Below are 23,238 nucleotides of genomic sequence, written 5' to 3' on the forward strand. Positions count from 1 at the left end.
TCACTCACTCACTCACTCACTCTCTCTCTCTCTCTCTCTCTATTTCTCTCGCTCTTGCTCTTAAAAGTGCATTATAAAAACATCTGAAATGATTCAACTTGAGGTAATATTACCCAGCATCACATGCATCATTTTGGCTGCTCCCACCCTGCAGTTCTCTTTAGACATTGGCCAGCTTTTACAACGCGCACAAAAGTAAATAACGCGAACTGTGTAGCCAAGCGTTTTATCAGGGCTTAAGACTGCCGTTGGCATTAGCCAATGATGATGAGAGTTATTAGACAGCTGATGAGATAGATACAGAACATAATAAATGATGGAGTCTACGTCTGAAATGGATAGAATTATTAACTGGCTCTGGCATCGGCGAGCTTCTGTGTGGGAGCTGGCGTGTAAGTAATCACAAGATTGATGATGGCCGGAATGGACTTTTCTCCCTGTGTTCTGCTAACGTGCTTGGAATGGCCGAGCATTTTATTTTCTTTACTATCAGGGTCCTTTAAGGCGTTTTGCACATTTGTTCATAAGGTCTGATGATTTTTTTTAATAGCATTAACAATGGCTTCATGTTTGAGAATTCTTAGTATATATAGTTCCAGGGTTGGACAATATGAATATAGATTCTTATATTCTGTTTGTAGAACAATATGTAAATAAGTGGGAGCGGGTTACTTATGTGCAGCCCTCCTTTAAATCCCTCAATTTACATTTAGCCATTTAGCAGAAGTTTTTATCCAAAGCGACTTACAAAGTAGGGGAAATTAATAGAAGCAATTTGTGCAACAAAAGAACAAGTAAAAATGGTCTCATTTAGCCTAACACCGTATACAAGCTACGTTTTTTTTTTGGGGGGGGGTGTATAGGAAAGTAGAGAAGTAGAATATGGTACTAATGGGTCAGATGTTGATGGAAGAGTCGTGTTTTTAGCCAATTCTTAAAGACAACTAGTGAGTGAAGATATGGGGCAGCCGAACCAGTTGTGGTTTTGTAGGCCAAGAGAAGAGATTTGAATTAGATAAGAGAATAACAGAACCTAGGGATGTTGTTTATATGCAGAAGAGCAGCGGTCCAAGAACTGAGCCCTGGGGTACCCATGTACTTAGATGCTGGGATTCAGAGACTTCACCTCTCCAGGATGCTCTGAATGACCTATCCGAGTTGGTGGAGTCGGTGCGGGTAGAGTCACTACCCATTGGTGAGAGCATTTTCAACTCTTCTCTCACCACTGGGTCGCGACTCTAGCTGCGCGACTCTGTCCCACCCCTCCCCTTTCCGAATATCTTTCCTCTATGTCAAATCCCATAGGTCCAATTCTTGTGGGTCAGGCAGTGCGAGAAAATTAACTCTATTAGCTGTGATTTCTACTTCACAGTGAATTGAGAGCTCTTTAAATAGCCACATGAGCCTTTAGGCTGCTGAGAGAAGCCCTCACTACTCTAAGAGGTCTCTGGGCGCTCCTAGATCTGTTACAGCATCCATGCTGCTCTGAGAGCGATACTCAGTTCTGATTCTGTTGTTTTCCGTGAATACTTCAGAACCATTTTAGATATTTTTGTAACCTCCTCCCTTTCTGGAATGAAACCCCCCACCCCATATGGAATTTTAAAAGATTTCCCACACACCTTAGTCTTCCATTGTTTGGACAAACAGTTGTCCCCAAAGCTACCTGATATTTTTTATATGGTACTATTTATTAGCGTGATAGTTCACACATGAAATTTCTGTCATCATTTATTCACCCTTATGCCATCCAAGATGTTATATTTTAGGTATTTTAGGGTAAACTATTCCTTTGACAGAGGTAGATAAAATATAACTTGAATTTATAGGGAAAGATATAGGCATGGGATGTGACTTAAAATTTTATAAAAATGTGTTTCACTGAGTCACATTAAGTGCATTCACACAAGTTCTCTCCTCTCTGTGGTCTTGCTGGGTCTGGCAGAGGGTGCGTGTGTGTTGATATTATTTGTGATTATTATGAAGTATGTAATTAGGAGGTGAAGACACACAGCTGTCAAACAGAGCAGAGCCGGAGCTGGAGTCAAGCCGGCTGTCAAGTGTTGCGCCTTTTAAAAGGCTCAAACTCGATTATATTCCTCGGGAAGTTGAGTCCCCTCTGAGAAACTCTGTTGTGAGGCTTGTTAAAATTATGTGGTGGGTCTCCAAGAGTCATTAACGCAATAATAAGGTGTGAAATACCATAATCCACACAACCCAAACAAACCCCCGATTTGTTTTGAATCACTTGATGATCTCCTCAGTGTTTAAGCTGTACTGTGTAAGAAATTGGTACTACCACAGATTTTTAGGCATGTTAGACATATGGAATGGTTTGTACTATGGTACCGTATTGCAATCCGATTCTATCCACTATACCAAAGTACATAGTACATACTGCCAATAAACATTAACGCCAAGGCGTTTAGAGAGGCGTTTAGAGAGAGATGATCTGTGACTGGGCTCAAGTTTCTCTCTTACTCTTTAAGTTCTCTCTGTTTTGGCCGTTCTCACACGATTCAATCTTTTTTGACACTGACTGATGACTGTCCGTTGTTTGGGCAGGAGGACCTGCAGGCCAATGAAATCTCGATCATTACTGCCTCAATGACACATTCCCAGATTGCCTCTTACATGAATTCACTGCAACTTGATTTGGATTTGAAAAAACATTAGTATTTTTTAGAAAGTAGTGCAAGCAAGTAATTTCTATAATATTGTATTTTACCACATTATAGATTGACCTGTATCTCATTAACAGAAGCAACTTGTTTTATTTTAGTTTGGGCTAAAAAAGCATTTAAGCATTTTATTGTTATTAATTTAAAGGCAAAAATAAAAACTTATCATTTATTCACCCTTATATCATTCAAAATCTGTTCACGGCTCTTCTGTGGAACACAAAATAAGACATTTTGAGAAATGTCTCACTGGTTTTGTGCCCATGCAATGGAGGTCAAAATTGTTTGGTTAGCATCATTCTTCAAAATATCTAAGAAAGTCATACAGGTTTGGAATGACACAAGGGCATGATAAACTGATTTTCATTTTTGGGTGTAGTAAACTTAATTTTTAAACTTAACTTTATTAAACAGTATCACTTCCTACTCACTGAATGATCAACAACCTAAAGAAACGACCATCTTTCTCTTGTCCTTTCACCTTATCCAATCAAACATCTCGACTATGACGCTTCAGTGTGACGGTGAGGAAAAGCTTCCTTCTCTAAAACGCGCACACTCACGCAAACACTCCTTACCATCACCCCTGTCCAACCCACCAGATAACAAATAGAAAAGACATAATTAATTACCATAATTGAAATACGCCGTCTCTTCAAGATCAATTGTTTGCATTGCTGGTGGCTCTTTTTCCCATTGGTCATTGATTAATGGGATGTGAGACTATAAATGGCCTCTCGGTAATGCTCCGTGTTGTTATGCATTAGCAGCTTGTAATGGAGGGCTTCTTCCCGGCTCTCTGCCTGTCAGACCGCTCGCCCTGTTTAAGGTGACTGCGAGTCTTGTTTCTACACGTCGACAGCGCTCGACGCTGACAGTAAATAAAGCCTCCGCCGGCTTATCCCGCTGTTGAATAGGAATTGCGGGTAATGATACAGTGTATAATTGATATTATGGATGCAGGCCTTTTTTTCCGCCAGTTTTCCAGCAGGTGTCAAGGTGCCGGAAACGAGCCGTTTCCCGTCTCGGTGCATGTGCGCGTGTTGCGGTTGTCAGTATTTAGGTCAAACAGAGGCGTCCTAACAGGAAATCCCTGCTGACAAGCGCGGCGGAGGTGAGATATTAAAGAAGACAGCTTGTCTTAGACTGGATGACATGGCTGTAGATTGAAACAAACACTCCTCTCAGTACCTGACGCTCAGCCCGGGCTGTTAACTGAATACTGAGAGCCACCTTGGAAGTAAAGTCACACATTGCATGTAACGCTCAGTCAGTCAGACATGATGTCATATATGATGTCAACAGGTACAGTATGTATTGTATAGGGGGCTTCAATAGAGGAACCGTCATGGCTGGCATGTTTTGTAAAGAAGGGTGAGTCTTGATCGGGCAATATCACTATTAGTTACCCTATAGGCTATAAGGGTTATTTCATTATTTATTCACCCTCATGTCATTCCAAATCTGTATGACTTTCTTCTGCAGAACACAATAGAATAAATTTTGAAGAGGATTGGTAACCAAACAACAATAACTTCAAACATAATCTCATAAACAGCAATTTCTTTCACACCAGTGACGATTTACAGTAGTTTAGAGGTGATGATGTATTATTTATTTTTTGTAGTAATAATACGAATACAAATTTATACAACTACTTCGTAAAAAACTTTTTACTGTGATATAAGATTGGACGGTCAACTCAAAACCTTTTTCTTTTTTTTTGATTCTCAAAACTCCTTTCTCCTTTCTTCGGACCAGAGATGAAGTTAGACTCACGGGTTATAAAAAGCATTTGTCAGAGACATTGTGAATGTGTGTCGGAGGGTTGTGGAGGGAGAGATTGAAGATGCCACTGGGGCGGACGTTCTTATCTCCTTCTGAGATCTGCCAGTTCAGCCGCCCATGTGCCAACCTCTGCGAGCAGCTCATTAGATTTAGTGCTTCACTTTGTTAAAAGCCTCTTTCTGTGTCCTGCCTGGTATTGATCAACGCAGGATCAAGATTACAAAAGAAAGATTTAAATACATTTGCTTTAGATGCAAACCCAGTGGCATTCACTTTATACCGCCAGTGTTGATAAGCAGAGGCGATCGATGCTTTTGCGCAGATTGTTGAATTGTATTAACGTTTTGTGAAACGTCTCTATGATTGAGTATTTGTCAGGTTGCTTTGCACAAGAGTGAATTGTTGGTTGGTCATCCAGAAAGGATGAGATATTTGGGAGTAGTTTTTTGAGTCTTTGAGATCATATGCATCATAGACCAATGATCTGGAAACAGTTTTATCACACCTAATCTGGGCTGCGTTTCCCAAAAGCATTGTAAGCCTACATCGATTGTAGCTCAATTGCTTACAATGGTTTGAAGTTAAACGGTTCAACTTAAGGTTAAGATGCTTTTGGGAAACGCAGCCCAGAGCTTTTTGTTGTCGTTGTCTCCTCCCACTGATTTTTATTCTCTCTGCAGGCTTTACATGTTTTTAAGACATGTCATAGGACAAAAATAGCCTTCCTTTTGTGAATCGTCTGTGACGCTTCCGCTTTTCTGCACATCCATCTGGTTATTCCAGATAGTGAAAAGGAGAGTGATTTTGAGGTGTTTTTTTATTCTTCTGCTTGGCCCGTGTCGTTGTGCCGTGCCACAATGCCATGATATTCACTCGGCTGGCAGAAGAGGGCCATATGGAGAGCTTTTATTCTGGAGAGCTCCAGTAGGAGTAATTGCATCGTCCCTTCTGAAAAAAATCAATCTAGCGCGATGCGACAGGCCAGCTGTGTTCAGCTAATGCTCAGGTAGACATCCTCCATGCCGTCGTCCTCTTAAATGATGGTAACACGTGGACGCGTTGGAAAAGAGTGGGGTAAGATGTGCCACTTTATTTTTCGTCTAGAATGTCGTATTTCATTAAACCAGCCAGGAGGTTTATAATTGAGAATATTCTAACCCTATCATGCATGAATTAATGTCAACCTTTTGTTTTTGTGTGTTTTTATTGGTTTTATGAAATGTTAAAGAAGATTTAAACTTTTTTGAAAGAGGTTTTCAGATGTCCACCCTAGTAGACAGTATGCGTTACAACTTAACTACATTAAACATTTTTGTAACAGCATATAATAGCGAGTTACTATATTTGAATAAAAAACACACACCTGATATGACACATCTTACCCCAGCTACGTTTTGGAACGTTTTAGAACACTTGCTTGTTATAAAAATGTGTAGCCATTTAAACATACCTGAAAAATTACATAAATTTTATTGCTATAAATACTTCTTTATTGGTAATGTATTGTATTATACATATATATATATATATATATATATATATATATATATATATATATATATATATATATATATATATATATATATTTATTCTCCTATGTATTCATATTTTGCATAAAAACATAACTTTTCTCGTGAGTGTCTTAATCACATGCATTTGTAAACAATGTTTTTTTCTAAATATATGGCCATGTGACACATTTCTGTTGCGTTTGCTAGAATATGGGCTTGACTCACCCAGCTTACCCGCGGGCACAGCTCTCATCATTTTTTATTCTCTGCCCAAATCAAGGCGCTCTGTCATGTGATTTCTCTGCGTCCTGTGACACAAGCCGCATCCTCAAACGAATGCGAAGGTGACTTCTGAAGGAAGACCGAGCAAGCACAGGGATGAATGCCTGTACCTGACTCGTCTCCCGTCTGCGCTGTCTATTTTTAGCATGCTTTTGAAAGGAGCTGTCCTGTTCCTGATCCACAGGCTGGATGAGCGCCCCTCGTGTTCCAGCGTTGTACTATAGTACTATAGTAAAATTCTACACACACACATCGAGAAAAAATTTCAAACTTGGTAACTCCAGGTGTGAAAACTGGGAGGTTTGTCTTTTATGACGTATCGCTTATTGCTCCCTGAATTCTTTGTAAGTCGCTTTGGAAAAGACGTCTGCTAAATGACTAAATGTAAATGTAAGTGAAAGGGTGCCGGTTAACAACATTCTTCAAAATATCTTCTTTTGTATTCTGTGGAAGGTCTGAAACAACAAGTGGGGGGAGTATGTGATGACAGAATTTTCATTTTTGGGTGAACTATCACTTTAAATCCTATGCGAGTGGAACATTATTTTGGATAGCCCAATGACACAAATTGTATGACTTTTAAATAAAAATATTTTCCACTGGTTATAACTGTAACCATCAATAAATCCGAATCAAAATAGCCCAGTTGGTCAATGGAAGCCAATAACCAGTTGCAAGTAAAGTTTCTGTATTTTTAAATTTAATATTAATAATAAATCCATTCTTAGTTTTAGACCTAGACCGAGACCATATCTGAAAATGTTTTTAGCTTGCTATTACCTGTCACCCCCTTGCTTAGCATGTGACGGACGTGTGAGAGCAGGGTTCTTCTTAAAGAAAGACCCCAGCATTTGACGAGTCCAGCGCTGAGTCACCGTACGTGTGACGGCTGCACCATCCCTCTCTCTCCGCAATACAATAGCACACGTCTGAGGTGCATGTGCGTGTCGGCTGATGTCAGGAATGCCTCCTCCTCTTTTCCCCCTGCTTCTTTGGGATTCAGCACTGGTGAAGTTGTCAGGGAAACCGAATCATCAGTTTGGTGAAATGGGACAGAAAATATGATTTATCCTCTTCATGCATGCATTCCTCCACCAGTGGAAGAAGAGATTAGAGATAGATCCTGGAAAGTCGGCACGGAGAGAGGAGGGATTGGGAGATAGACAGAACCTTTATTCGCCACACTGCGGGCTAATTTTGCACTTCATTGGCGCGCTCTTCAATCAATGACAAATATTTGTTGTTGTGATGGCCTCTTGCCACCAGTTAGGGTTCACAGATCCTGATGACCTTTTCTGGATCACAATTTTCTGCCTTTTTCCTCGAAAGATGATATACGTTACAATTTTCTTCTTTTTGCTTTTATTCTTCATGACAATGTATATAATCATTGTCCAACATCACGAAACATTGACCTTTAAAATCTCTTCACATCACTTTTAAGTACCCTTAACCACCGCGTCAAGTTCACTTTGGTCCACATAAACTTATTTTAATCTGCCTTTTGCACACCGTTCGCGTGGCGCACTGCCTGGGGATATTCATCTGCGTCTTCCCTCCAAGGGCACGGTTGATGAGCTTCTCAACCGCAGCATCCCGAAGTGTTTATTAGCATACTAAACCTACTCTCGCCGTCTATGCATGCCCAATCAGGCCTTCAGGGATTCCTCTGCCATCCCAGGATGCATTGCTCTTAGTGTAGTGATTATTATTGTGAGCTTTGGGTAAGTTATTGAGTACATGACCTTTCTGCATACTTTGCTTAGGCTGTGTAAATATGTATATACATTCACACACATTTTATCATAAAAAAGTTGCTTTGCAAAAACAAAGCAAGTCACTCCTCCAAATAAGTCTGTCTGTCTCTGATATGATCAGTATGGTCTTCATTGGACTGGTCTTCTGGTCAAGTAAACGTTTGTTTTGCCTTTTTAATTTTCTACAGTGCTTTGTCATTCACATAGCTTTGGTCCTTCAGATAGCTCGGATCAGCCAGTCTTGTGTCTGAGTCACACAGCATTTCATTGTTTCACATTTTGGATGACATCATAGTTGTAGATCACCTCTCCCGCCAGGATGACAACCTAAAAAAAAATTATAATAATGAATCACAGTTGCTCATGCATGCTTTCCACACATCAGCTCCCATTTTAACCTGCTGGTTTGAGCCACCTTATCGCATTACTACCATAGTACTATAGTAATATGAGTAAGCGGAGCTGTAGACATGAGACGGCAAAGGACCTAGAAAAGAAGACCTAGAAATTATCTATTTAAAGCAATAGTTCACTTCAAAATAAGGCCCCATTGACTTACCATAGTAATTTCTATTCCAACTATGGAAAGGGGGTCTTATTTTAAGTGAACTACTCGTTTAATTGCCATATTGATTCAAATCAGTTTTAAGAAATTGAACTATTTTAGGATTCAAGAAAAACTTTCCCTTTTTGTGTATACAATTTTAAATAGACTAGTCCATTAAGAGCTTTAGTTGCCCCTGGTATACATGCATTATTGAAATGAAATGAAATAACATAATTCTGTTCATTGGGCTGAACTGTAAGCTCCAGACAGATGAGTTTGAATAAACACTTGTTCTCCATTGCTACACAATGATATTTCTCATTCTACTTCACACTGACTGTCTGCATTATAACACACCGAGGGGAGATGATTATCACAACTTATCTTCAAAGACCCAGTGTGGGTGGAATTATTCCGTTGGGGTTATTTTATAATAAATACTTTCTCATCTCGGAGTGTTCAGCCAAACGCTGTATGTGATGATAAACAGACTCCTCATTTTCTTGAATTAAATGCCTATGCAGCCATGTTGTCATTATGTACGTTGTATATTCTTCATGGCTTTTGAAGGGTTTGTTGCCTTGTGTTTTAGTTTCTGCTTCTACATTTATTTGGTTTATTAGTGTACTGTTACATGCATAGATGCCACATTAAAGGGATAGTTCACCCAAAAAAGAAAATAACCGAGCAGCGGCAGAACCCATTGACTTGCATTGGTTTAGTGGTTATACAAGAAGTGGATGGGTACCGCCGTTGTTCAGTGACAAAAAATCTTCAAAATATCTTCTGCAGAAGAACGAAAGTCATACAGGTGTGATATGATAAGAGGGTGAGTAAATGATGACAGAATTTTCATTAATGGGTGAACTGTCCCCCATATTGGGGAGGTCAAGACCTGTCAGCTCGTACAAGTGGAGAATTGAGCTGACCTACGGTAATATTTCAAGTATCTTTTTTGATAAAAAAGGGAAAGAAACTGTCTTTTTTGCCGGCATGAGGTTTTATATTTATATTGTATATCTCAATTGCTTACTGTTTAGTAGTATTCTATTGAAATAATATCATTCTCATATTGAATTCAAATTATTTTTATCTTTTAAATGTTTTCCTTTTTTATCAGATCTCCCAGAACTTGGGCAAGATATACAGTGAGATGATATTCGTCCACGGTTTTGTGCACTGTGATCCTCACCCTGGTAACGTGCTGGTTCGAAAAGGTCCTGAGAGCAATAAGACGGAAATTGTGTTACTCGATCACGGTCTGTATCAGGTAAGACATCAGCTGAGGCCGGCGCAGACTCAGATTCATCACTTATTACACCTCATTATTCACCCGCCGGCTCCTGGGCCGAGCCTGTATGCGCTATTGCAAACTGAAAGTGTTTTATTTGAGTGTCCCTAAAGCCGTGGTTTGTTTTAGACAATGCACTTTTCCAGTATTCCTACCACAAACAGATATGCAGACACACACAAACTCTGTGCCAGTCATTGATTGAATTGGTGCAGTCCTAGCAATGTTTCAATGAGTTCTCTTTATCTCAGTGAGGGATTTGCTGTCTGTCACATTTGCAGAATTCATTAATGTGTTTCCCAAAACATCATTTCAGCAACTATCAAGTAATCCCATCTTTCTGTGACGCCAACAACAACAACAACAAACGCTAAATGAACATAAATGAAAAAACACAAACAAACATTCAGTTCAAGACATCTGACTCTTAACAGCTAACATTGTTGGATTATTAAAGATTTTTCATTATTAAAGTGTTATCTACTGTTCTAGCTTATGTATTGTAGAGACACTTACATACTTGACTTTTACATTTATTCATTTTGCAGATGCTTTTATCCAAAGCGACAAATGAGAGAGCACGAGAGAACATTTTCGCAAAGAGCTGAACATTAATTGTAGTTTACCGAGCCAAGTTTACAAGTGAAATTAAAGCTAAAGCAAGAGAAAAATAAACAACATTTTTGTTTCAAACATCAATTGCTTTTTATTTATTTAAGAGCCCAATACTAACGCTGAAACATTTGTGTCCCTGTCCAAGGTGCTGAAGCAGGACTTCAGGCTAAACTACTGCAAGTTATGGCAGAGTTTGATAAGGGGAGATATGAAGGGCATCGAGCGTTACAGCAGGCGATTAAGTGCAGGGGATCTCTACCCTCTCTTTGCGTGTGTCCTCACCGGACGCTCATGGAAGTCAGTGAACGATGGCATCAGTCAGACCCCTGTCACTCAATCTGAGGTAATGATCTCTAGTGTTCCATTATGAGGCTTGTAGATGTGGATATTTTTACACTACCAGCAAAAGTTTGGACACAACTTGACCTAAAATAATGTATTTTTTATAATTAAATAACACAACAATTTTGGACTCTCGCCTTCTCTGTTAAAAAAAATTGCCGGTTACTTCAAAAGCTTATCTTCATGTGGGTTGAAGTCAAATGATGTTGACAACTTCTTGTTTAAAAAAACTTGTGTTCGCTAAATTATTATATGTACTTTTACCTTAATGCTTTACAAAAATCATTTATCAAGCAATTCTTTAATTAAATAAAATAAATAAGTTAAAGGTTTAACAAATTCAGTCAAGTCTTTGCAAATGTTTGACTGGTCGTGTATTATGGTTTTGTTTAGTGTTACAGATTGTTAGATTGTAGATGCAAACTTTTCTCTTTATGTAATATAAAGTAAACAGAAAGCGGCAATGACCTAGCAAAACAAGATAGCAACATATTTATCCTATCCAATTAATGGTTTTTAGCGTCTCACTGTTTAGCAGTCGCAAATAGCACCTGTTAACCATATCAAGACAAGGTTTCCCTACGCGTTCATTGAAACTACACATGACTAACAGTCCAGGTGGCGGGCGTGGTGACCCTGTGGTCAGAGAACTGCTGTTGGGTCAGTGCGGGGGTGGTCAAAGGTCTCTTAGTCTGGCTAGTCGTGCCGTGGCCGGAGCTGGCCTCTGTGGGGTGGTTTGGCCATCTGGACGGTGTCAGGGACATTTATTTATATTTGTATTACATAACACTTTACAGGACGTAAAACAGTTTGGCCTGTACAAGTGTATTCCTCAGGACATAACATGTATGCTTTAATGTGTAGTGATGCCATTCGTTGTTTGTATCGAAGCTGGCAAACTTTTATTTTGCTACTAATTTCACAAAACTAAACAGGATGGAGCAGCAGCATTTGACACTGTCAAAAACACTTGACTGTTGTCTGAGTCGCTGCTTGCTTGTTTTCAGATTCACATCGGTTTCAGGAGCCGTTCCACTTAAGCCTATTTAGTCAGTCGTGTCAGCGTGTGGCATTTGAGTGCTCTTTCCTGCAGGTGGCTTTTCTTTATAGATTCATTACCCACAAGCCTTTGCAGGGATAATTATGGCCCGGTCCATGACCACTTATGTTGGATGTGCTTTTTGCCAGGGCATAGTTGCTCTTTCCTTCTCTGTACTACTGTAAAAGAGTCTGATTCTCCAAACATCTAAGCGGCAGTTTCTCTTACCGGCATCATCAAATTACGAGGTTGTTTTGAAGTAGTCTGGTCTTCCATAATTTCAGTCGGTTATAAAGGCTGATTTTACATGTACAGCTGTGACATTTGCAGAAAGAGATGCTGCCTCATTTGCATAAGAATGGAGAGACAAGAACATATTGTATCGCCAGCACAGAATAATGGGCGGGAAAAACGGCAACAACAGTTCAATGCTTTTGACGTTCCGGAAAGGAAGACAAAGAATTCATTTTGTGTTGTGATGTGTAAGAATATACCTTGTACATCCAGAGTTTTGTTCGGGGTGATAATTTGTGTAGTGAATTCGGACCGGAAGTAAGCGTTATTTATAATTCATTGGAAAGATCTGCATAAAATACTTGAATAAATTTCGACACTTAGTCGAAGTGACAGTTCTTGAAAGGTATGCATTTTGATTTAGGCTGTTAAATGACGCAAATAAAGAATAAATGTTTTTATTTACATAATAAATGTCTGTGTAAAGCGCATATTTATTTTAATATACTTGTATGAATTTAGGAAATATTTACATTTATATATTTATAAATAGTTTAAATTATATATAAGCATGTATTGATTTTTATATTTTATACTTAAGTATATACATGCATGTCTTTGTACTGTGCATATTAACTTTTTATTTATAAACGCACAGACATATATTATGTAAACACAAACTTTTATTCTTTATTCGCGATCATTCATATCACTGCACTTTTTTCATTTTTAGTATGATCCTACACAACATCAGCTATAGTAAGGTTTATATTCTGTTGTTTATATGGCATTGACTTAACATCATAGAGCAATGGCGCATGTATATAGGTTTGCTTTGACTAAACAAGTGGTTATAATGTATGTTTTGTAGTATTTGAAAATAAATTATTTGATTCTAACTACAGAATTTTGAGCAAATCCACGCAATTGAATATCGTCTCGTTGTTTCCGAATTTACATCCATTGTGACTTTTTGGAGTGATGGTTTTCTTCCCCCGAATTTGCTAATTCAGCGCAAAAGGTTTCAGAAGTTTGTGATGGTGGATTGTTTTACTAGAGTCATACACGATACTTGTCTAATGACGCCACTTACGCACCCAGTTATTTCAGAATGCAAGATTTTCTTTGTCTCTGATGTCTTTGTTTCTTTTTTAAGCTTTTATGTAGTTATTGTCTTGCACTTTTCTCATGATTTGTGGCTTCAAAACCGTATAGGTCCTTCTTCAGCCAGAAGGCTATTTAGGATGAAAAGTTGCATTGTTACGCAGCTACTGGACAGGGTTTCAGCCATAGAGACAGAGCCGTTTTTCACAGTCTGTTTTACTGCACGCTCTTTGCACTGGTTGTACGTCCAGACAAATGTTATTTCTAATGCTTATAAACTGAGATTCTCTGTCTTACACTGACTGGACAGTGTGTCAATATTATGGTGCTTAAGTTCAGAATTATTAGGCTTGTTTACTTGTATGTCTATATGTAGAAAATATTCAGTTCTGCTGACTTACGAAAGGGTTTTTTAGGAGACGCATGCTTTTGTCTATCGACGTTTGTTCACGTTATGCACAAACAGTCATAATCGAATGCGTGACTCGGATGATCTTTGAGTGTTTCTGATCCAGGCACGATGTGGTAAACAGTTATTATTTTTGATTGAGGCATTGCTTGTATTTTCCTATTGTTGCAAGGGAAACGATGTCACTGCTTTTAGCCGGATAGACAATGCTGCACTTGCGTTCTGAAATATACTGAGAAAATTTGTAAATATCTGGACCTCAATCTTCATTAAGACTCGACTGGAGTGCTTTTAAGGGTCATTGCTATTAAAACTTTGCCATTAAAGCTCCAAAAATACCTGTTCACAAAAAGTATTTTCTGAGGATTGATGTTTAAGGTAAAGATTCACCATTATGTACCTAATGCTAGAGTTTTATACATTTATGTTGGATTGTGTTGGACTGGTTTTAGAAACACACATTATTTTATGAAAAGATTTTTCATCAAAGTCAAAATCAGAATTTCCAAATTCAAAGCCGTGTAGTAATTGCAATAAAATTAATTTATCTGCAATAAAAGTCAATGAGATCTATGAGCAGGTGTGTTTGTAGGCACGTGTGTGCTTTAGTAACACACTCTCATTGTGTGATTGAGATCACAGGTGTCCTCTTGACCGTATGAAGGGCTCTCAGTATCCAAACACTGTGTCCAGTGTAGTATGTTACCTATTCACAGTCAGACTGCTTTGTTCACGACTATCAATATTAATGCACCCGTCTCTACAGACACAAGCTGGAGAGTCAGAGAAGATCCATTCTGCCATTGAATAGAGATGCAATAAATCTCCATTCAGCACTTACCTTTATGCATGTCCTCAAACATTTTATTTACTGTGTGCGTTTGATAGATGCTTTTTTCCAACGCAACTCACAGTGCAATGAAGGTTCACATTTCATTAGTGTATTTTGATACTCTATGTGACATTGGACCCATAAACCAGTCATAAGTAGGATCTATTACAAATAACGCATTACAGCAGTACGCCAAAAGAGAGCTTTACAACAAAGCTGTTTCTTCTTAGCGACTCTGATGGACAACTTCATAAGTGATTTTCTCAGTATTATGATTTTTTGCACCCTCAGATTCCAGAATTTTAAACAGCTGTATCTTGGCCAAATATCGTCCTATCCTAACAAACCATACATCAATGTACAAATCTCAATTTTAAAAAGTCACCCTTAAGACTGGTTTTGTTGTCCAGGGTTTGTAGGTCAGATATGGATTTTAAAAATAAAATGTGTTTCTTGTAGACCATGTAAAAATGAGATTTTTTGATCAAAAGTTTTTAGTGAGAAACAAATGTGTTCAAGTATGTTCAAACTTTTGTCTGGTAGTGTATATGACCAGCAAATTAGATCATTATCAAGCCTCGGCTTGTGGTTTCCTCTTGACGGAAGCATTCATTCCAGTAGTCCACATAAAACACACACATACAATCAACTGTAGTTGCAGGTATCTGCATTTGAAGTGCAGAAAAGGCAAAAGCACTCAAACATTTTGATAAACACACACCATTAGTGTTGCAAGTGAAGTGGAGTGCTGGTCAATATAGGTCTGCCCCCTCATTAGAGAGAGCACAGCCCTCGTCTGCCAGACCTCCGCAGATGAAAGGCCTCTCTTTCTCTCTCTGTCTCTCTCTCCATCAGACGCAGGTCTGCCTCAGCAATTACCTGCAGCCAGCACTATCAGAGCCCATAAAATACAGCACTATTAGTTTTCTGCGCAAATGTGACTGTGTACTGAACATTTTGATATCAGCATGCTAAAGAATATGTTGATGTTTTCGATCGTTCTGTTTGGTTGGGTCTTTAACTTTCCTCTATTTTTGCATGTATACTTGATACACTGTATATCTTCATGTACACTAATGTGGGTCACTTCAGTGGTATTAGGTGTTTTAAAGGGGATTCGTATGCGTACATAACACTAGTTTGCACACAAAAGTACAATTTTGCAAACTTACAGGTGTTATATGTTATTTAAAAGTGTATTTGCTTTGCATTATTGGCCAGGAATAGGGAATGAAGGTAATAAGGAATGGGGTGAATGGGACTTCCTGCATTATTGTTTACAGAGCATCTCTCAAGGTGAGATTTAAGGTGATAGTTATTTAATAAATGACAAGAGAAGTTTATTATTTCGTAGTTTTGCTATTATTTTAAATTGTGGAAAAATAGTCACGAGTAAGAGATTAAGTAGCCCTACTTTCTTTTGAACGCTGCTGTAGTGGTCTTATAGTCCTATATTTAGGAGACAACATTGCGTATTGCAGTTAAAAGACCCCTTTGTTTAAATAGTCTGTACAAGTGACAAGTGAATATACACAGAATATTGAAGTTTTTCATAGATGTTTTTCTATTCATGACAAATGAGATAAAATATATTTGTTAAAACTGTTTTAATGCAGTTATTGCTGAATCACTGTAAATAATATTGCTGAATTTACAGTTTGTGTTAGTTAGTCTGTGTAACGTTCACAGACTGGTTGGAAATGTTGGAACCTTTTTGCAATCCACACATTGATTTTGTATGCATCAGTGTCTCTACAAACATAAGCAAACATGCTTTAACTTTACCGTAACAAGTAGCAACACGGATGTATCTATCCCGAATAAAACTGGAACTGTGCACAGTATACAACATAGGCTAATATAATACACGCACCGCAATGTTTTTATTCATATTTTATTCGTGATTATTTTCTTCAGAGGCTCCATTTGCCATGCGGCTGTGTTTTTGAGACCCATCTCGAAATGTTTATATTTCACCTAGACACTCCTGGAATTCAGGTGCATTTTTGTTCTCAACGTTTAAAACTATAAGGTACTTCTTGTATTTATTTATTTATTTTTTGTACATGTTTTAGTCTAATTACATGCCTGAATAGGCAGAACATAATCATCCGTGGGAGAGCAGCCAAATGTACTGGAGTTTCTCACAGGGATGGCAGTGCGACTTGCCTACAAAATATGCTCTAAATCCCAATCTTGCAAGCCACCGAACGGAACAGCGTTTCGTTTTGTTTGTTTTTCCGTGAAACAGGAACAAACATCAAGAACATTAGTGCTGAAATTGAAATGAATGCAATTTACATTCATTGTGCCGGAGAAACGCTCGCTTTGTGACTGAATTGAGAGCTGCAATCACTTTTGGAGGGGAGGGGGTGGAAAAAACTAAGAGAGTGAGATAGTGAGAGCGGAAGATGTAGCAGATACCCCATCTTCTTACCAGACAACAAACTAGAAAAATACTGTTAATCGAGCTGCAACTCCAAAGTCTATACGGAGCGTCCTGAATAGACACAAGAGATGTGTATAGATCCCTTAAATGTTCCTAAATACATACATCTGTGATCATACACAGGGGCGGATAATAGCAATGATTAGAGATTTATGGCAATCCCAAATGACAGTAATGTCAGGAAGAAAGCGTGCTTGACAAATACGAGAGAAGCTACAGGAGAGAAAGTGTCACGTCAGAGCCAAGATGCTGCAGATCCACGATAGAAGCGATCGAAGCCTATGCACCTTTAAGACTGACTCTAGGAAACCCACAAGTTTTGGGAGCATGATGCTATTACTCGAACAAAAGATCTCTCAAGGTTGATATATTGACACCCCCAAACATAAAGAACATGGAAGGTCATGTCACACATACACTTTGTGATGAGCGAAGCGTTTGTCTTTACGTAAACACAAAGTTTATCTTGTGAAAGCACTCGCACTCCCTTCAGTTTTACTTGGTGAGGTGAAACTCTTTTCAATCGACGTCCTTCAGCAGATGAGGAGAAGCCTCCTCAGTAAACATCTTTGTTCTCCAGAGGTTTCTCCTTAGTTCTAATCAAAGTGGTTTTGTTGGCTCTGGGTCTGTTATCTGAAATTGGGTTTATGCTAAAATGGAAAAGCAACAACCGAGCTTTGAACCAAAGAATGCTAGATGAAAACTAAAACCCCAGAGGGGGTCTGGAGCCCTGAATGGGAATCTACTTCCAGTTTACAATTTCAACTGTCAAATACTACAAATAAACTACTTCTACTAATAATTATTATTATTAATAACAACAACGTCAATCATATTGTATTATTGTACTAATATTGTTCTATTGTAGTATTGTACTAATAATTATCACTCTTAATAATAATAATAATAATCTTTGCAATTCAATTATTAAATTAAACTCATGATGATTAAAATAAAAATTTGAATAATAATAAAAATAATAATAACATTTATTGTTGTTGTTTTTACCTGTGTTTATTTATGAGGGTGGGATGGATAAGGCACAAAGAAACGTGTCTGACAAAGCTGACCTGCTCAGATGTTAAAGGAGAACATCAAGTGTAATGTAATCTGCTCTTCACACCTCTCAGAAATGATGTGACTGCTTAAATTGTGTTCCTTGAGCACTCAGCACTGCTCATAGGGTACATGTGCTTTGTCTTTCTTCAGACACTCTTACTTTCTTCAAATGGATGGTTTTGTCTTTGTCTGACTAAGCCGGGTTTGTGGTTATCAAAAGCAGAGAAAGTGTCATCTTAAAATACAAAGAAATGCGGTTTCTTTGAAGTCTGTGGTCTTCAGCATCTGACTGAAGCTCGGGGCTTCTGTTCATCTGGACAATTTTGATTTATGGAAGTAATGTTTATTAATGCATAAATGTTTACTTGCCTGGCAACTTAACCTTTTTCATTCATTTTTTAGAATACACAAATTTCGATTAACAATCTAACTACACGCAGCTGTGATGTTTAAGGCCGGTTGGCAAGAACCGACCCCTCACTACCCCCTGCTTAGCCCATCCGGTTAACTCTGAGCCAGGAAAGAACTAAATGGGAATAATGAATTGTGGCGGCAGGCCTGTAGAACAGCATTCCTCCTGTGTGCCTTTGTGTTTGTCTCAGGGGAGAGCTTTCTTTGGGCTGTTCATACCGCTGTCCACGCCGATCAGCACCATGTCTCATAATGACTGCCCTGAAGCTGTATATAGGGGGGTGGGTACGGAGAGATGGAACTGCTTAGACTGTCTGCCATTTAAACCCATATAGAATAGCATGACCAGCCGCCTGTGGTCAGTTGCTTTAGCTTTTCTTGTGAAACGGAAGGAAAAAACATCAGGGAAATATGTGAAGCGAGTCATTTTTTTATTTTTTTCAGATGTGTATGTCCGTATGTACACACATCAGTAAGTAAATCTGATGTAAGTAAATCATAGATTGTTTTATCAATACTGTAGACATTGTCGATTTCTGTTTGTTTGGCATTTTTTGAAAACAATTGTTTTCCCATCCGGTCTGGTGAATTATTAGATTTTGCTGAAAAAGTACTTTGTTTTTCTTATTGTCATCATGTGATGGCTTATTGCACTTGTTTACTCAGGTGTGTGTTTTTATAAAACAACTTGTGTCAGTTTTGTTATCTGAGGCCTGTATCCCTTCCTTCTTCGTCAAGAAAAACCGAGAGAGAAAATCAAATGAAGTGTGCGTTCTCTAGTCCGAGTCTCTATTTCTGAAGTGCTCTTCAGTGCCCAATGTTGAGCCTCAGGATTTCTGACAGGGTCACACACTTCAGCAGAACTTCAGCTATCTTTTGGCTTCCCGTCAGAAAGCCGAACTGTAAATAGTCTGTGTGAGCTCGTGCAAGCTTTCAGTAAGCAGTTAAAGACATTTCTGATGTGTAAAGAATTGAATAGATACTGTCCTAGCCTTTTATCATAAACATGGTCATCTTAAATCCTGAAGAGCGACGTGAACATGTTGAAGTTATTAACACCGGGGAAAAGACATGACTTTTTTCTGTCCGGTAGATGCATTGTTTTAGTCTGGGCAGCCTGTGAAAGCTTGTAACCCAGAGTGCTTTTCAATATTTATGCTTAACGTGTCAGGCATATCGTCTTAATGCGTAACTAATCACTTCAAGGTTTGTTTGTTTAGCCTGAGGTTAGTTGTTGTTTTGATTAATGCCACAAAACTAAAAGTGAAGAGTGTCTGTTTGCACTTACCAGCGTTTGGCCACAAGAAAGACGTGTCACGTTTGCTAAGTTAGCTTGCTGTGTTGTACCTCAGGGCGTTTTCCAAAATGGAAAACTACCTCCACCTGTCCTTTCTTCAAACTTTTGGGGATTTTTTACCTTCAAACCAAAACAATTGTTTGTATTTTGTAGCATTACAAGGTCTGTAGTATTATCAGTATTATCAGGACTGTGGTGGAATTCACCTACTCCATCCTGTGCATTTTGTGTTTTTTTATATTAAAATAATCTCAAACAGACCTCTGATCATTCCCGGCATTTTTCTAAATACCCAATGGGCCGCAGACTAGTCAGCTTGATCAGATTGACCCATTTCTTCAGTGCTTTGATATAGTAAGCTGCGGAGCAGAGAGCACTAAGCGGTTAATCCTTTTATGTAGTGATCTTGACTCCTTACGGAGATGGAATGTGTATTTGAAGAGCTCTTGAATATGCAGAAGGACCGTTGCATTGTTAGTGTAACGTCCTCTTCCTTTTTCCTCCTAAGGCAAGCTGAATTTCTCTTCATTTGGTATTCGGCCGAGGGAGCGGACTATCAATCTCAATGCTCCTGCACGCCGACTGATTTGATGGTTAGCGAGTCTGTTGGCCAATTTGTTATGTGCATTCGCAGGCCTGCTAACCGAAAGCCCCAGAGGAGGAGCCGCGAGGACATGACCACATTCTCAACTTCTGCTGGACTGAAGAGAGAGACGGAGTGAGAGAGTCTTGTCTGGTCAGAGCTTTATCTATCGGTCCGTCCCACTCTCTCCAGCTGTCTGAGCGTGGTAGAATGACACTCAGACTGTGTTCAATGTTGTCCCGATCACGTCCACGCAGAGCGGTCGACCCTTTTACCCAGAAGTCATCCGGAGAAAATGCCGCATGAACGGAGTGGGTGACTCATCTCATGATTACCTCTTGTGTTTAAAGCGGAGACATGCCTCCTACTTGAACTTTGAAGTGCCGACTAACTTCAAAAGTATGCGGAGAAAGCGCAGGGATGTTGAAACGCAAGGGACGTAATAAAAAAGCATATAATGGATAATAATAATGTGCTTGATGACACAGCCTTACTTTTAGAGTAAAAGAATTGCGTTTATGTGCCTCACTATCGAACGTCCAACCTCAAACTAACTTTATGCCAGTGGATAAATACTGAAGTACTTGAAAAAGTACAAAAACAAATGCCGCCTTGTTGTTTTGCTTCGCATTGTCCACTATAGACAGATCTTTTATAGCCATGATCATATGGAAACATGCATCTTCACATGCGGCGCATGTCATCACCTTCCGCGCACTACAGAATGTCCGAGACCTATTATGTTTAAAGTAATTAAGAAATGAAGTATTATTATCAAGTATTCATCCGCAAGTTATAAAATAGCGTCTTGTTTACATTATAGTGTTTTTGATTCGGTACTCAAGGGGGCCCCCAGGTGGTGCAGAGGCCCTACACAACCTGCATAGGGAGGGTCGGCTCTGCACGTGGATGTAGCACACGTTCCTCTGTACTATTGTTGGCACAAGTGCTCGGTTATATATGCAGAGAGTTGTGGGGGCATACGGGCTGGATGTTGCAGAAGCGCTTTAGGTCACAGACCAAGTGTTCCGTTTTTAATCCGAACCCCTCGTTCCCGCTTGCTGCTGTCGGCGCCTGTAAATCCCACCCAAGCGATAGCAAACTTAAATCCACTTAATTTAGCACCTAATCCCCCCACCCCTCTCGAAATTTTTTGAGATGGAGATTTAAGGATTAGTGGATAAATGGACAGGAAAATGGAGCTTGCACATGTTTTTCAAGTCCAAGTCACAGCCTGGCAATCAGTTTATTAACACAGTATTGCTGCTGAAGTACACCAAATGACCCGATTTTTTTAATCTTACCAAGAAACCAGGATCATCTCTGGGAATTGTCTTTGAGGAAACTCTCTTTGCAACTGGTCTAGCATCCAACTTGGAGTTCCGGTGGCTTAGGGAGTGAGGGAATGTTAGGGATTTTGATACCGTGACCTGCTTTGCTGCTTAGTTGATTGGCAGAGAGTGACGACAATCCTGTCAGGTGTTTATATCAAATGGCTGGTCGTACAGTTTTGTCACTCGGATTTGTTAAGGTTTTAACCGTCATGTCAGGCATTCATCTAAAAATATTTATTCAGTATATTTAAAGGGATAGTTCATCTATATTCGGTATATCATAATTCACCCTCATGTCATTTTAAACCTGTATTGGACTCTTTCCTCTGCATAACACAAACAATATATTTTGAGAAATGTCTTGGTGGTTTTGTGTCCATACAATGCAAGCAAATGGGGACCAAAGGTTGTTTGGTTACCAATGTTCTTCAAAATATCTTCTTTTGCATTCTGCAGAAAGTCATTTGGATTTGGAATGACATGAGGGTGAATAAATGATGGAAGAACTTTACATTTTTGGCTCCACTATCCATTTAAGGCATCTTATAACATTCTTATCTCTGATTTTCCTCTGATAAAGTAAGTTATAAAAACAATATTGTTTTAGCTTAAAGTGATCCGTTTCCTTTCTCTGACCATTAGAACTTAACATTCTCCTGCTGTACCTTTTACAAATGACTAACGTATATAACATGTGTTGAAGATTGGTTGGTGCTCTTGTCCCATCTTGCTGCTGTATAACGAAAGACCAGAGACATGTGTTTGGCATGGAGTCTGCCCTACACCTGTCCTGGCTGCTGGGGGTCTTCATGGGTCTCTGCAGGCCCCAGACATGTCTCTTGGCTCTAGGCCTTCTCAGGAGAGATTAGCCCTGGGGTAGAGCAGAGCCACACACAACCAGGTCGATGCCGACCATGGCAGCCGTGCCCATTTGAGAGCATCAGGAACCACACACGATTGCCACCAGACGGCAAATCCAGAGGTCACAGAAACAATTGGGCCCTTATTATGGTGGTGTATTATTTTAGCTTAGCACTATAATTGAATCATACAGGGGGACTGTGAACATAAGAAGATTTCATTTAGACGTTCAGTATCCTTTATGACTCATTATGGCTATGTGGACATATGGCGCAATGGGGTTATATAAGTTAAAGAGAAAATGTGATTGCTTTCTGCCCCACTTCAGTTCTCAGAAGTATAGAGTTGGTTTTCCATATTGCGGTGTAGTTACAGGCAGCAGTATACCAATGGATTTTGACGTAATTTTGTTATAAAATGTGATGTTAAAACTAAGCAAGTTACAGCGGTAGACAACACAGCTCAATTCAAACAGTGAGAGAATCACAGCGTGTCTAAAATGGAAAGTTAAACCCATCTGCCATCACATCCACCTCACCTGCTCTTATCAATTCCTACCCAGGAGAGCTCAGAGCGGAAAATAGTTCAAAGAGTGTCATCTCAGACCATATGTGCTGTAACCCCATTGTTTTATGTCGATGGCGTTTCAAAGATTGATAAAGGTGATAAAGATTTCTAACGGTTTGGAACAAAATAGATGCATTTGATAAAACATTTTAATAGATATTTATTTATAGCCACACAAACAAGTTTCTCACCATAAAACCATTTACAAGTTTCACAGACAAGTTTCTTGTGCTTGAGGCATTTTA

General features: G+C 39.1%; 1 protein-coding gene across 1 annotated transcript in view; it reads left to right on the forward strand.

Moving 5' to 3' along the window:
- adck1 (aarF domain containing kinase 1) overlaps positions 1 to 23,238 on the forward strand; it is an 84,666-nt gene that overhangs the window by 52,393 nt on the left and 9,035 nt on the right. Inside the window, exons 8-9 of the mRNA XM_079457909.1 lie at positions 9,687 to 9,836; positions 10,618 to 10,815. Of these exons, the coding sequence (XP_079314035.1) occupies positions 9,687 to 9,836; positions 10,618 to 10,815 (348 nt within the window). The remainder of the gene's footprint in view (positions 1 to 9,686; positions 9,837 to 10,617; positions 10,816 to 23,238) is intronic.

The sequence above is a fragment of the Barbatula barbatula genome, assembly GCF_947034865.1.
Source record: "Barbatula barbatula genome assembly, chromosome: 6".
Lineage (NCBI taxonomy): Eukaryota > Metazoa > Chordata > Actinopteri > Cypriniformes > Nemacheilidae > Barbatula > Barbatula barbatula.